General features: G+C 44.1%; 1 protein-coding gene across 5 annotated transcripts in view; it reads right to left on the reverse strand.

The window, feature by feature from the left end:
- Nucleotides 1-4,728: 4,728 nt before the first annotated feature.
- The window catches only part of LOC109882846 (exocyst complex component 6-like), an 85,720-nt gene continuing 74,374 nt past the window's right edge, over nt 4,729-16,074 (reverse strand). For all 5 annotated transcript variants that reach the window (XM_031817106.1, XM_031817105.1, XM_031817108.1 and 2 more), the window contains one exon: nt 4,729-4,899. In XM_031817106.1, the coding sequence (XP_031672966.1) occupies nt 4,744-4,899 (156 nt within the window). In that variant the 3' untranslated portion in view covers nt 4,729-4,743. The remainder of the gene's footprint in view (nt 4,900-16,074) is intronic.

Raw genomic sequence — 16,074 nt, forward strand, 5'->3', positions numbered from 1 at the left:
CCGTGACACACTAAGTGACTTGACGCGACACACTAAAGACTGACCGCGACACACTAAGAGACCTGACCGCGACACACTAAGAGACTTGACCGCGACACACTAAGAGACTTGACCGCGACACACTAAGAGACTTGACCGCGACCACTAAGAGACTTGACCGCGACACACTAAGAGACTTGACCGCGACACACTAAGAGACTTGACCGCGACACACTAAGAGACTTGACCGCCACACTAAGAGACTTGACTTGACCGCGACACACTAAGAGACTTGACCGCGACACACTAAGAGACTTGACCGCGACACACTAAGAGACTTGACCGCGACACACTAAGAGACTTGACCGCGACACACTAAGAGACTTGACCGCGACACACTAAGAGACTTGACCGCGACACATTAAGGGACCTGACCGCGACACACTAAGTGACCTGACCGTGACACACTAAGAGACTTGACCGTGACACACTAAGAGACCTGACCGTGACACACTAAGTGACCTGACCGTGACACACTAAGAGACTTGACCGTGACACACTAAGAGACTTGACCGTGACACACTAAGAGACCTGACCGTGACACACTAAGAGACCTGACCGTGACACACTAAGAGACCTGACCGCGACACACTAAGAGATATGACCGTGACACACTAAGTGACCTGACCGTGACACACTAAGAGACTTGACTGTGACACACTAAGAGACTTGACCGTGACACACTAAGAGACCTGACCGTGACACACTAAGAGACCTGACCGTGACACACTAAGAGACTTGACCGCGACACACTAAGGGATATGACCGTGACACACTAAGTGACCTGACCGTGACACACTAAGAGACTTGACTGTGACACACTAAGAGACTTGACCGTGACACACTAAGAGACCTGACCGTGACACACTAAGAGACCTGACCGTGACACACTAAGAGACTTGACCGTGACACACTAAGAGACTTGACCGTGACACACTAAGAGACCTGACCGTGACACACTAAGAGACTTGACCGTGACACACTAAGAGACTTGAACCGCGACACACTAAGAGACTTGACCGCGACACACTAAGAGACTTGACCGTGACACCACTAAGAGACTTGACCGTGACACACTAAGAGACTTGACCGTGACACACTAAGAGAACTTGACCGTGACACACTAAGAGACTTGACCGTGACACACTAAGAGACTTGACCGTGACACACTAAGAGACTTGGACCGTGACACACTAAGAGACTTGACCGTGACACACTAAGAGACTTGACCGTGACACACTAAGAGACTTGACCGTGACACACTAAGAGACTTGACCGTGACACACTAAGAGACTTGACCGTGACACACTAAGAGACTTGACCGTGACACACTAAGAGACTTGACCGTGACACACTAAGATAGACCTGACCGTGACACACTAAGTGACTTGACCGTGACACACTAAGAGACTTGAACCGTGACACACTAAGAGACTTGACCGTGACACACTAAGAGACCTTGACCGTGACACACTAAGTGACCTGACCGTGACACACTAAGTGACCTGACCGTGACACACTAAGAGACTTGACCGTGACACACTAGAGACTTGCCGTGAAACACTAAGAGACTTGACCGTGACACACTAAGAGACTTGACCGTGACACACTAAGAGACTTGACCGTGACACACTAAGAGACTTGACCGTGACACACTAAGAGACTTGACCGTGACACACTAAGAGACTTGACCGTGACACACTAAGAGACTTGACCGTGACACACTAAGAGACTTGACCGCGACACACTAAGAGACTTGACCGCGACACACTAAGAGACTTGAGCCGCGACACACTAAGAGACTTGACCGTGACACACTAAGAGACTTGACCGTGACACACTAAGAGACTTGACGCGACACACTAAGAGACTTGACCGTGACACACTAAGAGACTTGACCGTGACACACTAAGAGACTTGACCGTGACACACTAAGAGACTTGACCGTGACACACTAAGAGACTTGACCGGGTGAAAGCTAAGAGAATTGACGTGACACACTAAGAGACTTGACCGTGACACACTAAGAGACTTGACCGTGACACACTAAGAGACTTGAACCGTGACACACTAAGAGACTTGACCGTGACACACTAAGAGACTTGACCGTGACACACTAAGAGACTGACCGTGACACACTAAGAGACTTGACCGTGACACACTAAGAGACTTGACCGTGACACACTAAGAGACTTGACCGTGACACCTAAGAGACCTGACCCGTGACACACTAAGTAGCTTGACCGTGACACACTAAGAGACTTGACCGTGACACACTAAGAGACTTGACACGTGACACACTAAGAGACTTGACCGTGGACACACTAAGTGACCTGACCGTGAACACTAAGTGACCTGACCGTGACACACTAAGAGACTTGACCGTGACACACTAAGAGACTTGACCGTGACACACTAAGAGACTTGACCGTGACACACTAAGAGACTTGACCGTGACACACTAAGAGACCTGAACCGTGACACACTAAGAGACTTGACCGTGACACACTAAGAGACTTGACCGTGACACACTAAGAGACTTGACCGTGACACACTAAGAGACTTGACCGCGACACACTAAGAGACTTGACCGCGACACACTAAGAGACTTGACCGCGACACACTAAGAGACTTGAGCGTGACACACTAAGAGACTTGACCGTGACACACTAAGAGACTTGACCGTGACACACTAAGAGACTTGACCGCGACACACTAAGAGACTTGACCGTGACACACTAAGAGACTTGACCGTGACACACTAAGAGACTTGACCGTGACACACTAAGAGACTTGACCGTGACACACTAAGAGACTTGACCGTGACACACTAAGAGACTTGACCGTGACACACTAAGAGACTTGACCGTGACACACTAAGAGACTTGACCGTGACACACTAAGACTTGACCGTGACACACTAAGATGACCGTGACACACTAAGAGACTTGACCGTGACACACTAAGAGACCTGACCGTGACACACTTGAAGACTGTGATCTACTCTGTAGGAAAATATCTTCCAGGTAAGTACGAGGAAATATTTGTCACAACACAGCTGTTCAGCAGAGTTCGTTTTGAGGGTAGGGGGATGTATTCCAAATGGGACCCTATCCCTTTATAGGGCCCACAGGGCTCTGGCCGACAGTAGGGCACTATGTAGGGAATAAGGTGCTATTTGGGATGCATTCGGAGTGACAAGGGAGAGGCTAGAGCATAGGTCACCACTCTGACTAACAGCAGGAGGATTACCTGGGAGGAGCCAACTGACTGGATTATTATTATCTTATGCTTGCGGGTGTGTGTGTGTGTGTGTGTGTGTGTGTGTGTGTGTGAGAGACAGGAGTAATCTCTGCTCTGTCACAGCCGTTTAGCAGAGGGCATTCTGAGGGCAGAGTCCGTGTCCCAAATTGTACTCCATTTCCCTTCATAGTGCACTGCTTCTGACTAGGTTTTAAATGTAGTGCACTATAAAAGGAATAGGGCTGTAGTATAGAGTAGTGCACTGCTTCTGACTAGGTTTTAAATGTAGTGCACTATAAAAGCAATAGGGTGGAGTTTAGGACAGACCAGGACATTTCTGAAGCTCCAATCCCTCTTGTTCAAACATTATTAGGCTGAACTACCCTAAACACTATTACCTATGGGCCCTGGTCAAAAGTAGTGCACTATATAGGGAATAGGGCTGTAGTATAAAGTAGTGCACTATGTAGGGAATAGGGCCCTGGTCAAAGGTAGTGCACTATATAGGGAATAAGGCCCTGGTCAAAAGTAGTGTACTATATAGGGAATAAGGCCCTGGTCAAAAGTAGTGCACTATATAGGGAATAGGGCTGTAGTATAAAGCAGTGCACTATATAGGGAATAAGGCCCTGGTCAAAAGTAGTGCACTATATAGGGAATAGGGCTGTAGTATAGAGTAGTGCACTATATAGGGAATAGGGCTGTAGTATAAAGTAGTGCACTATATAGGGAATAGGGCTGTAGTATAAAGTAGTGCTCTATATAGGGAATAAGGCTGTAGTATAAAGTAGTGCACTATATAGGGAATAGGGCTGTAGTATAAAGTAGTGTATTATATAGGGAATAGGGCTATAGTATAAAGTAGTGCTCTATATAGGGAATAGGGCTGTAGTATAAAGTAGTGCCCTATATAGGGAATAGGGCTGTAGTGTAAAGTAGTGCACTATATAGGGAATAGGGCTGTAGTATAAAGTAATGCTCTATATAGGGAATAGGGCTGTAGTATAAAGTAGTGCACTATATAGGGAATAGGGCTGTAGTATAAAGTAATGCTCTATATAGGGAACAGGGCTGTAGTGTAAAGTAGTGCACTATATAGGGAATAGGGTGCCATTAGGGATGTAGACAGCATTAGGCTCAACTCTTCCTCTATCTAATAGCCCCTCGACATCTACTGTACCCCTCTACGATTAAAGCCCTCTCCCTGAACGTTTCCATGGGGATGATAGAGAGTTGTGTGTGTATTGTCAATCATTCACACTGACATCTACTGTACCCCTCCATGATTAAAGCCCTCTCCCTGACCGTTTCCATGGGGATGATAGAGAGTTGTGTGTGTATTGTCAATCATTCACACTGACATCTACTGTACCCCTCCATGATTAAAGCCCTCTCCCTGACCGTTTCCATGGGGATGATAGAGAGTTGTGTGTGTATTCACACTGCATGGCTAAACTCCCATTAAGTCCACTTACATTCACACTGTATGACGTCCAGGTTGAACTGCTGAACGGCTCCCATACTGATCTGTTTCAGCTCGCTGTCCAACAGCATCTGCATCAGGGACGTGGACAAGTGCTTACACGCTGACATACAGGCTGTCTGGGCCACTTTACCCTGCAGGAGAACAGAGAGGTGGAGAGGGAGGGAGAGAGAGAGGGAGAGAGACAGAGAGAGAGAGAGAGAGAGAGAGAGAGAGAGAGAAAGAGAGAGAGAGAGAGAGAGAGACAGAGAGAGAGAGAGGGAGAGAGAGAGAGAGAGGGAGAGAGAGAGAGAGAGAGAGAGGGAGAGAGAGACAGAGAGAGAGAGACAGAGAGAGAGAGACAGAGAGAGAGACACAGAGAGAGACACAGAGAGAGAGACAGAGAGAGAGAGACAGAGAGAGAGAGAGGGAGAGAGAGAGAGTGAGAGAAACAGAGAGAGGGAGAGAGAGAGAGAGTGAGAGAAACAGAGAGAGAGAGAGGGAGAGAGAGAGAAGGGAAAGAGAGGGAAGGGAAAGAGAGAGAGAAGGGAAAGAGAGGGAAGGGAAAGAGAGAGAGAAGGGAAAGAGAGGGAAGGGAAAGAGAGAGAGAAGGGAAAGAGAGGGAAGGGAAAGAGAGGGAAGGGAAAGAGAGGGAAGGGAAAGAGAGAGAGAGAGAGATAAAAAGAAGGAGAGGGTCAATGTCAGTTTGAGTCTGGACAATCTGTGTCAATAGAATATGGGAGTACAGATTTAGTCAAAGCTTCCTCTATCATACCTGAGGATTTGGAATTGATTAATGTGGGCTGCTGGCCCATGTTCTCTAGATAACAGCAGGTTACATAACGACTCTGAACATGGATAAAACATGCAGGCAGAAGAACAACACAGATGAGGCTCAAAACAGAATGATGGATTCAAATGAACAGGGTTGTGAGGTTGTAGAGGGAGGGAAATGCAGACGATAACGATCATATCCAGACCAGACCAACAGAGCACAGAGAGACATCATGCACTAAGAATGGTTAGTGCTCCACCAGGCTGTATCATGCTGAATGCTGATCGAGAGCAGCAGAGATACATGGGTTGGACTGTGTGGTGGTCCATGCTGTCCAAGACACATATCCACTCTCATCTCTTCAATGTGTTTCAGACTACCCTATACAATGCCCAAGTCCCCATAGGAAAACCAATCAATGTGTTTCAGTCTACCCTATACAATGCCCAAGTCCCCATAGGAAAACCAATCAATGTATTTCAGACTACCCTATACAATACAATACAATGTTGATTAGACTGGTCCCAGATCTGTTGATTAGACTGGTCCCAGATCTGTTGATGTGTTTCAGACTACCCTATACAATGAAGTCCCCATAGGAAAACCAATCAAAACTAGAGGAGACCTCTGTACATGGACATCCCTGGTCATCTGTAGATTGCCACGGGAATCAGGAATCACAGGTTGATTAGACTGGTCCCAGGTCTGTTGATTAGACTGGTCCCAGATCTGTTGATTAGACTGGTCCCATGTCTGTTGATTAGACTGGTCCCATGTCTGTTGATTAGACTGGTCCCATGTCTGTTGATTAGACTGGTCCCATGTCTGTTGATTAGACTGATCCCAGGTCTGTTGATTAGACTGGTCCCAGGTCTGTTGATTAGACTGGTCCCAGGTCTGTTGATTAGACTGGTCCCAGGTCTGTTGATTAGACTGGTCCCAGGTCTGTTGATTAGACTGGTCCCAGGTCTGTTGATTAGACTGGTCCCAGGTCTGTTGATTAGACTGGTCCCAGGTCTGTTGATTCGACTGGTCCCAGGTCTGTTGATTAGACTGGTCCCAGGTCTGTTGATTAAGACTGGTCCCAGGTCTGTTGATTAGACTGGTCCCAGGTCTGTTGATTAGACTGGTCCCAGGTCTGTTGATTAGACTGGTCCCAGGTCTGTTGATTAGACTGGTCCCAGGTCTGTTGATTAGACTGGTCCCAGGTCTGTTATTTAGACTGGTCCCAGGTCTGTTGATTAGACTGGTCCCAGGTCTGTTGATTAGACTGGTCCCAGGTCTGTTGATTAGACTGGTCCCAGATCTGTTTGTGAAGTTGGCGCTGATTAGACTAGATTGGTCCCAGATCTGTCTTTGAAGGTGGCATTGATTAGACTGGTCCCAGATCTGTCTGTGAAGGTTGCATTGATTAGACTGGTCCCAGATCTGTCTGTGAAGGTGGCATTGATTAGACTGGTCCCAGATCTGTTTGTGAAGTTGGCGCTGATTAGACTAGACTGGTCCCAGGTCTGTTGATTAGACTGGTCCCAGATCTGTCTGTGAAGGTGGCATTGATTAGACTGGTCCCAGATCTGTCTGTGAAGGTGGCATTGATTAGACTGGTCCCAGATCTGTCTGTGAAGGTGGCATTGATTAGACTGGTCCCAGATCTGTCTGTGAAGTTGGCGCTGATTAGACTAGACTTGTCCCAGGTCTGTTGATTAGACTGGTCCCAGGTCTGTTTGTGATGTCTTGGTACTTCATGGTCACTGTCACAAACCGATCTGGGACCAGTCTAGAGTTGGACATGTTTCCCAGGCTTTCAGTTAGCTTTCCCCAAAATCCCAGGTTTCCTGCTCATTTCTAACTGGTATTTCTGAAAAACCTGTGAATTTGGTGAAAGTTTGAATCTTTCAACCCTATAGACAGGGATCCCAGGCTGGTAAAGAAAGGCAAGGGACCTAAAGGTGGCTCTTCTGATGCTTAAAGAGCTGCCAGAACAGACCTCTAACAACCATCCCAACAGTCAGAGAGCTACGTGTGCATCTCCAAATGGTACCCCTATACCCCATAGGCCCTGGTCAAATGGTACCCCTATACCCTATAGGCCCTGGTCAAATGGTACCCCTATACCCTATAGGCCCTGGTCAAATGGTACCCCTATACCCCATAGGCCCTGGTCAAATGGTACCCCTATACCCCATAGGCCCTGGTCAAATGGTACCCTATACCCTATAGGCCCTGGTCAAATGGTACCCTATACCCCATAGGCCCTGGTCAAATGGTACCCCTATACCCCATAGTCAAGCACCATAACACCTCCACCCTACCCGACACCCTAGACCCACTCCAATTTTCTTACCGCCCCAATAGGTCCACAGACGACGCAATCGCAACCACACTGCCCTATCCCATCTGGACAAGAGGTATACCTATGTGAGAATGCTGTTCATCGACTACAGCTCAGCATTTAACACCATCGTACCCTCCAAACTCGTCATCAAGCTCGAGACCCTGGGTCTCGACCCCGCCCTGTGCAACTGGGTACTGGACTTCCTGACGGGCAGCCCCCAGGTGTTGAGGGTAGGTAACAACATCCCCACCCCGTTGATCCTCAACACCGGGGCCCCACAAGGGTGCGTTCTGAGCCCTCTCCTGTACTCCCTGTTCACCCATGACTGCGTGGCAATGCACGCCTCCAACTCAATCATCAAGTTTGCAGACGACACTACAGTGGTAGGCTTGATTACCAACAACAACGAGACGGCCTACAGGGAGGAGGTGAGGGCCCTCGGAGGGTGGTGTCAGGAAAATAACCTCACACTCAACGTCAACAAAACTAAGGAGATGATTGTGGACTTCAGGAAACAGCAGAGGGAACACCCCCCTATCCACATCGACGGTACAGTGGTGGAAAAGGTGGAAAGTTTTAAGTTCCTCTGCGTACACATCACGGACAAACTGAATTGGTCCACCCACACAGACAGCGTCGTGAAGAAGGTGCAGCAGCGCCTCTTCAACCTCAGGAGGCTGAAGAAATTCGGCTTGTCACCAAAAGCACTCACAAACTTCTACAGATGCACAATCGAGAGCATCCTGGCGGGCTGTATCACCGCCTGGTATGGCAACTGCACCGCCCTCAACCATAAGGCTCTCCAGAGGGTAGTGAGGTCTGCACAACGCCGGGGGAAAACTACCTGCCCTCCAGGACACCTACACCACCCGATGTCACAGGAAGGCCATAAAGATCATCAAGGACAACAACCACCCAAGCCACTGCCTGTTCACCCCGCTATCATCCAGAAGGCGAGGTCAGTACAGGTTCATCAAAGCAGGGACCGAGAGACTGAAAAACAGCTTCTATCTCAAGGCCATCAGACTGTTAAACAGCCACCACTAACATTGAGTGGCTGCTGCCAACACACTGACTCAACTCCAGCCACTTTAATAATGGAAAAATGTATGTAATAAATGTATCACTAGTCACTTTAAACAATGCCACTTAATATAATGTTTACAAACCCTACATTACTCATCTCATATGTATATACTGTACTCTATACCATCTACTGTATCTTGCCATAATGAATCACTAGCCACTTTAAACTATGCCACTTTTATATGTTTACATACCCTACATTACTCATCTCATACGTATATACTGTACTCTATATCATCTACTGCATCTTTATGTAATACATGTATCACTAACCACTTTAAACTATGGCACTTTGTTTACATACCCTACATTACTCATCTCAACCTCTCTGGGGAGGTTCCCAGTGATTGGAAGGCCTGTCTCACCTCTGGGGAGGTTCCCAGTGCTTGGAAGGCCTGTCTCACCTCTGGGGAGGTTCCCAGTGCTTGGAAGGCCTGTCTCACCTCTGGGGAGGTTCCCAGTGCTTGGAAGGCCTGTCTCACCTCTGGGGAGGTTCCCAGTGCTTGGAAGGCCTGTCTCACCTCTGGGGAGGTTCCCAGTGCTTGGAAGGCAGCCAAGGTTGGTCCTTTATTTAAAAGGGGGGTATCAAGCTGATCCTAACCATTATAGGCCAATTTCTATCTTGCCCTGTTAATCAAAAGTGTTGGGAAAACGTGTTAATAATCAACTGACTGGCTCTCTGGTATCCAATCTGGTTTCCGCTCAGGTTATGGATGTGTCACTGCAACCTTAAAAGGTAATAAATGATGTCACCACTGACCTTGATTATAAGCAATGTTGTGCTGCTATTTTTATTGACTTGGCCAACGCTTTTAATACGGTAGACAATCCATTCTTGTGGATCGGCTAAGGAGTATTGGTGTCTCTGAGGGGTCTTTGGCTTGTTTGCTAACTACCACTGTCAAAGAGTGCAGCGTATAAAGTCAGAACATCTGCGGTCTCAGCCACTGCCCGTCACCAAGGGAGTACCCCAAGGCTCGATCCTAGGCCCCACACTCTTCTCAATTTACATCAACAACATAGCTCAGGCAGTAGGAAGCTCTTTTAATCCATTTATATGCAGATGATACAGTCTTATACTCAGCTGGCCCCTCCCTGGATTTAGTGTTAAGCACTCTACAACAAAGCTTTCTTAGTGTATATATAATATATATATATAGCCGGCTACCACCCGGTTACTCTCAACCCCGCACCTTAGAGGCTGCTGCCCTGTAGACATGGAATCACTGGTCACTCTCAACCCCGCACCTTAGAGGCTGCTGCCCTGTAGACATGGAATCACTGGTCACTCTCAACCCCGCACCTTAGAGGCTGCTGCCCTGTAGACATGGAATCACTGGTCACTCTCAACCCCGCACCTTAGAGGCTGCTGCCCTGTAGACATGGAATCACTGGTCACTCTCAACCCCGCACCTTAGAGGCTGCTGCCCTGTAGACATGGAATCACTGGTCAGTTTAATAATGGAACACTAGTCACTCTCAACCCCGCACCTTAGAGGCTGCTGCCCTGTAGACATGGAATCACTGGTCACTCTCAACCCTGCACCTTAGAGGCTGCTGCCCTGTAGACATGGAATCACTGGTTACTCTCAACCCCGCACCTTAGAGGCTGCTGCCCTGTAGACATGGAATCACTGGTCACTCTCAACCCTGCACCTTAGAGGCTGCTGCCCTATAGACATGGAATCACTGGTCACTCTCAACCCCGCACCTTAGAGGCTGCTGCCCTGTAGACATGGAATCACTGGTCACTCTCAACCCTGCACCTTAGAGGCTGCTGCCCTATAGACATGGAATCACTGGTCAGTTTAATAATGGAACACTAGTCACTCTCAACCCCGCACCTTAGAGGCTGCTGCCCTATAGACATGGAATCACTGGTCAGTTTAATAATGGAACACTAGTCACTCTTAACCCTGCACCTTAGAGGCTGCTGCCCTATAGACATGGAATCACTGGTCACTCTCAACCCTGCACCTTAGAGGCTGCTGCCCTATAGACATGGAATCACTGGTCACTCTCAACCCTGCACCTTAGAGGCTGCTGCCCTGTAGACATGGAATCACTGGTCACTTGAATAATGGAACACTAGTCACTCTCAACCCCGCACCTTAGAGGCTGCTGCCCTATAGACATGGAATCACTAGTCAGTTTAATAATGGAACACTAGTCACTCTCAACCCTGCACCTTAGAGGCTGCTGCCCTGTAGACATGGAATCACTAGTCACTCTCAACCCCGCACCTTAGAGGCTGCTGCCCTATAGACATGGAATCACTGGTCACTTGAATAATGGAACACTAGTCACTCTCAACCCTGCACCTTAGAGGCTGCTGCCCTGTAGACATGGAATCACTGGTCACTTGAATAATGGAACACTAGTCACTCTCAACCCCGCACCTTAGAGGCTGCTGCCCTATAGACATGGAATCACTAGTCAGTTTAATAATGGAACACTAGTCACTCTCAACCCTGCACCTTAGAGGCTGCTGCCCTGTAGACATGGAATCACTGGTCACTTGAATAATGGAACACTAGTCACTCTCAACCCTGCACCTTAGAGGCTGCTGCCCTGTAGACATGGAATCACTGGTCACTTGAATAATGGAACACTAGTCACTCTCAACCCTGCACCTTAGAGGCTGCTGCCCTATAGACATGGAATCACTGGTCACTTGAATAATGGAACACTAGTCACTCTCAACCCTGCACCTTAGAGGCTGCTGCCCTATAGACATGGAATCACTAGTCAGTTTAATAATGGAACACTAGTCACTCTCAACCCTGCACCTTAGAGGCTGCTGCCCTGTAGACATGGAATCACTGGTCACTTTAATAATGGAACACTAGTCACTCTCAACCCTGCACCTTAGAGGCTGCTGCCCTATAGACATGGAATCACTGGTCACTTGAATAATGGAACACTAGTCACTCTCAACCTCGCACCTTAGAGGCTGCTGCCCTATAGACATGGAATCACTAGTCAGTTTAATAATGGAACACTAGTCACTCTTAACCCTGCACCTTAGAGGCTGCTGCCCTATAGACATGGAATCACTAGTCAGTTTAATAATGGAACACTAGTCACTCTCAACCCTGCACCTTAGAGGCTGCTGCCCTGTAGACATGGAATCACTGGTCACTCTCAACCCCGCACCTTAGAGGCTGCTGCCCTATAGACATGGAATCACTGGTCAGTTTAATAATGGAACACTAGTCACTCTCAACCCTGCACCTTAGAGGCTGCTGCCCTGTAGACATGGAATCACTAGTCACTTGAATAATGGAACACTAGTCACTCTCAACCCTGCACCTTAGAGGCTGCTGCCCTATAGACATGGAATCACTGGTCACTCTCAACCCTGCACCTTAGAGGCTGCTGCCCTGTAGACATGGAATCACTAGTCAGTTTAATAATGGAACACTAGTCACTCTTAACCCTGCACCTTAGAGGCTGCTGCCCTATAGACATGGAATCACTGGTCACTCTCAACCCTGCACCTTAGAGGCTGCTGCCCTATAGACATGGAATCACTGGTCACTCTCAACCCTGCACCTTAGAGGCTGCTGCCCTGTAGACATGGAATCACTGGTCACTTGAATAATGGAACACTAGTCACTCTCAACCCCGCACCTTAGAGGCTGCTGCCCTATAGACATGGAATCACTAGTCAGTTTAATAATGGAACACTAGTCACTCTCAACCCTGCACCTTAGAGGCTGCTGCCCTGTAGACATGGAATCACTAGTCACTCTCAACCCCGCACCTTAGAGGCTGCTGCCCTATAGACATGGAATCACTGGTCACTTGAATAATGGAACACTAGTCACTCTCAACCCTGCACCTTAGAGGCTGCTGCCCTGTAGACATGGAATCACTGGTCACTTGAATAATGGAACACTAGTCACTCTCAACCCCGCACCTTAGAGGCTGCTGCCCTATAGACATGGAATCACTAGTCAGTTTAATAATGGAACACTAGTCACTCTCAACCCTGCACCTTAGAGGCTGCTGCCCTGTAGACATGGAATCACTGGTCACTTGAATAATGGAACACTAGTCACTCTCAACCCTGCACCTTAGAGGCTGCTGCCCTGTAGACATGGAATCACTGGTCACTTGAATAATGGAACACTAGTCACTCTCAACCCTGCACCTTAGAGGCTGCTGCCCTATAGACATGGAATCACTGGTCACTTGAATAATGGAACACTAGTCACTCTCAACCCTGCACCTTAGAGGCTGCTGCCCTATAGACATGGAATCACTAGTCAGTTTAATAATGGAACACTAGTCACTCTCAACCCTGCACCTTAGAGGCTGCTGCCCTGTAGACATGGAATCACTGGTCACTTTAATAATGGAACACTAGTCACTCTCAACCCTGCACCTTAGAGGCTGCTGCCCTATAGACATGGAATCACTGGTCACTTGAATAATGGAACACTAGTCACTCTCAACCTCGCACCTTAGAGGCTGCTGCCCTATAGACATGGAATCACTAGTCAGTTTAATAATGGAACACTAGTCACTCTTAACCCTGCACCTTAGAGGCTGCTGCCCTATAGACATGGAATCACTAGTCAGTTTAATAATGGAACACTAGTCACTCTCAACCCTGCACCTTAGAGGCTGCTGCCCTGTAGACATGGAATCACTGGTCACTCTCAACCCCGCACCTTAGAGGCTGCTGCCCTATAGACATGGAATCACTGGTCAGTTTAATAATGGAACACTAGTCACTCTCAACCCTGCACCTTAGAGGCTGCTGCCCTGTAGACATGGAATCACTAGTCACTTGAATAATGGAACACTAGTCACTCTCAACCCTGCACCTTAGAGGCTGCTGCCCCATAGACATGGAATCACTAGTCAGTTTAATAATGGAACACTAGTCACTCTCAACCCCGCACCTTAGAGGCTGCTGCCCTATAGACATGGAATCACTAGTCACTTGAATAATGGAACACTAGTCACTCTCAACCTCGCACCTTAGATGCTGCTGCCCTATAGACATGGAATCACTAGTCAGTTTAATAATGGAACACTAGTCACTCTCAACCTCGCACCTTAGATGCTGCTGCCCTATAGACATGGAATCACTAGTCAGTTTAATAATGGAACACTAGTCACTCTCAACCCCGCACCTTAGAGGCTGCTGCCCTATAGACATGGAATCACTAGTCAGTTTAATAATGGAACACTAGTCACTCTCAACCCTGCACCTTAGAGGCTGCTGCCCTATAGACATGGAATCACTAGTCAGTTTAATAATGGAACACTAGTCACTCTCAACCCTGCACCTTAGAGGCTGCTGCCCTGTAGACATGGAATCACTAGTCAGTTTAATAATGGAACACTAGTCTGTTTAATAATGTTTACATACTGCTTTACTCATTTCATATGTATATAGGACCTATGTTCGACTGTATTTTAGTCAATGTATTACTCATCTCATATGTATATACTGTATTCTATACTACTGTATTTTAGTCTATGTATTACTCATCTCATATGTATATACTGTATTCTATTCTACTGTATCTTAGTCTATGTATTACTCATCTCATATGTATATACTGTATTCTATTCTACTGTATCTTAGTCTATGTATTACTCATCTCATATGTATATACTGTATTCTATTCTACTGTATCTTAGTCTATGTATTACTCATCTCATATGTATATACTGTATTCTATTCTACTGTATCTTAGTCTATGTATTACTCATCTCATATGTATATACTGTATTCTATTAGACTATTTTAGTTAATGCCACTCCGCTCATCCTAATATTTATATATTTAATTTATATACTTATACTTATATATATTATACTTATTTATTTATATACTTATACTTATATATATTATACTTATTTATTTATATACTTATACTTATATATATTATACTTATTTATTTATATACTTATACTTATATATATTATACTTATTTATTTATATACTTATACTTATATATATTATACTTATTTATTTATATACTTATACTTATATATATTATATTTATTTATTTATATACTTATACTTATATATATTATACTTATTTATTATATACTTATACTTATATATATTATACTTATTTATTTATATACTTATACTTATATATATTATACTTATTTATTTATATACTTATACTTATATATATTATACTTATTTATTTATATACTTATACTTATATATATTATACTTATTTATTTATATACTTATACTTATATATATTATACTTATTTATTTATATACTTATACTTATATATATTATACTTATTTATTTATATACTTATACTTATATATATTATACTTATTTATTTATATACTTATACTTATATATATTATACTTATTTATTTATATACTTATACTTATATATATTATACTTATTTATTTATATACTTATACTTATATATATTATACTTATTTATTTATATACTTATACTTATATATATTATACTTATTTATTTATATACTTATACTTATATATATTATACTTATTTATTTATATACTTATACTTATATATATTATACTTATTTATTTATACTTATACTTATATATATTATACTTATTTATTTATATACTTATACTTATATATATTATACTTATTTATTTATATACTTATACTTATATATATTATACTTATTTATTTATATACTTATACTTATATATATTATACTTATTTATTTATATACTTATACTTATATATATTATACTTATTTATTTATATACTTATACTTATATATATTATACTTATTTATTTATATACTTATACTTATATATATTATACTTATTAATTTATATACTTATACTTATATATATTATACTTATTAATTTATATACTTATACTTATATATATTATACTTATTTATTTATATACTTATACTTATATATATTATACTTATTTATTTATATACTTATACTTATATATATTATACTTATTTATTTATATACTTATACTTATATATATTATACTTATTAATTTATATACTTATACTTATATATATTATACTTATTAATTTATATACTTATACTTATATATATTATACTTATTAATTTATATACTTATACTTATATATATTATACTTATTTATTTATATACTTATACTTATATATATTATACTT

This window comes from Oncorhynchus kisutch, unplaced genomic scaffold (assembly GCF_002021735.2).
Source record: "Oncorhynchus kisutch isolate 150728-3 unplaced genomic scaffold, Okis_V2 scaffold933, whole genome shotgun sequence".
Taxonomy (NCBI): domain Eukaryota; kingdom Metazoa; phylum Chordata; class Actinopteri; order Salmoniformes; family Salmonidae; genus Oncorhynchus; species Oncorhynchus kisutch.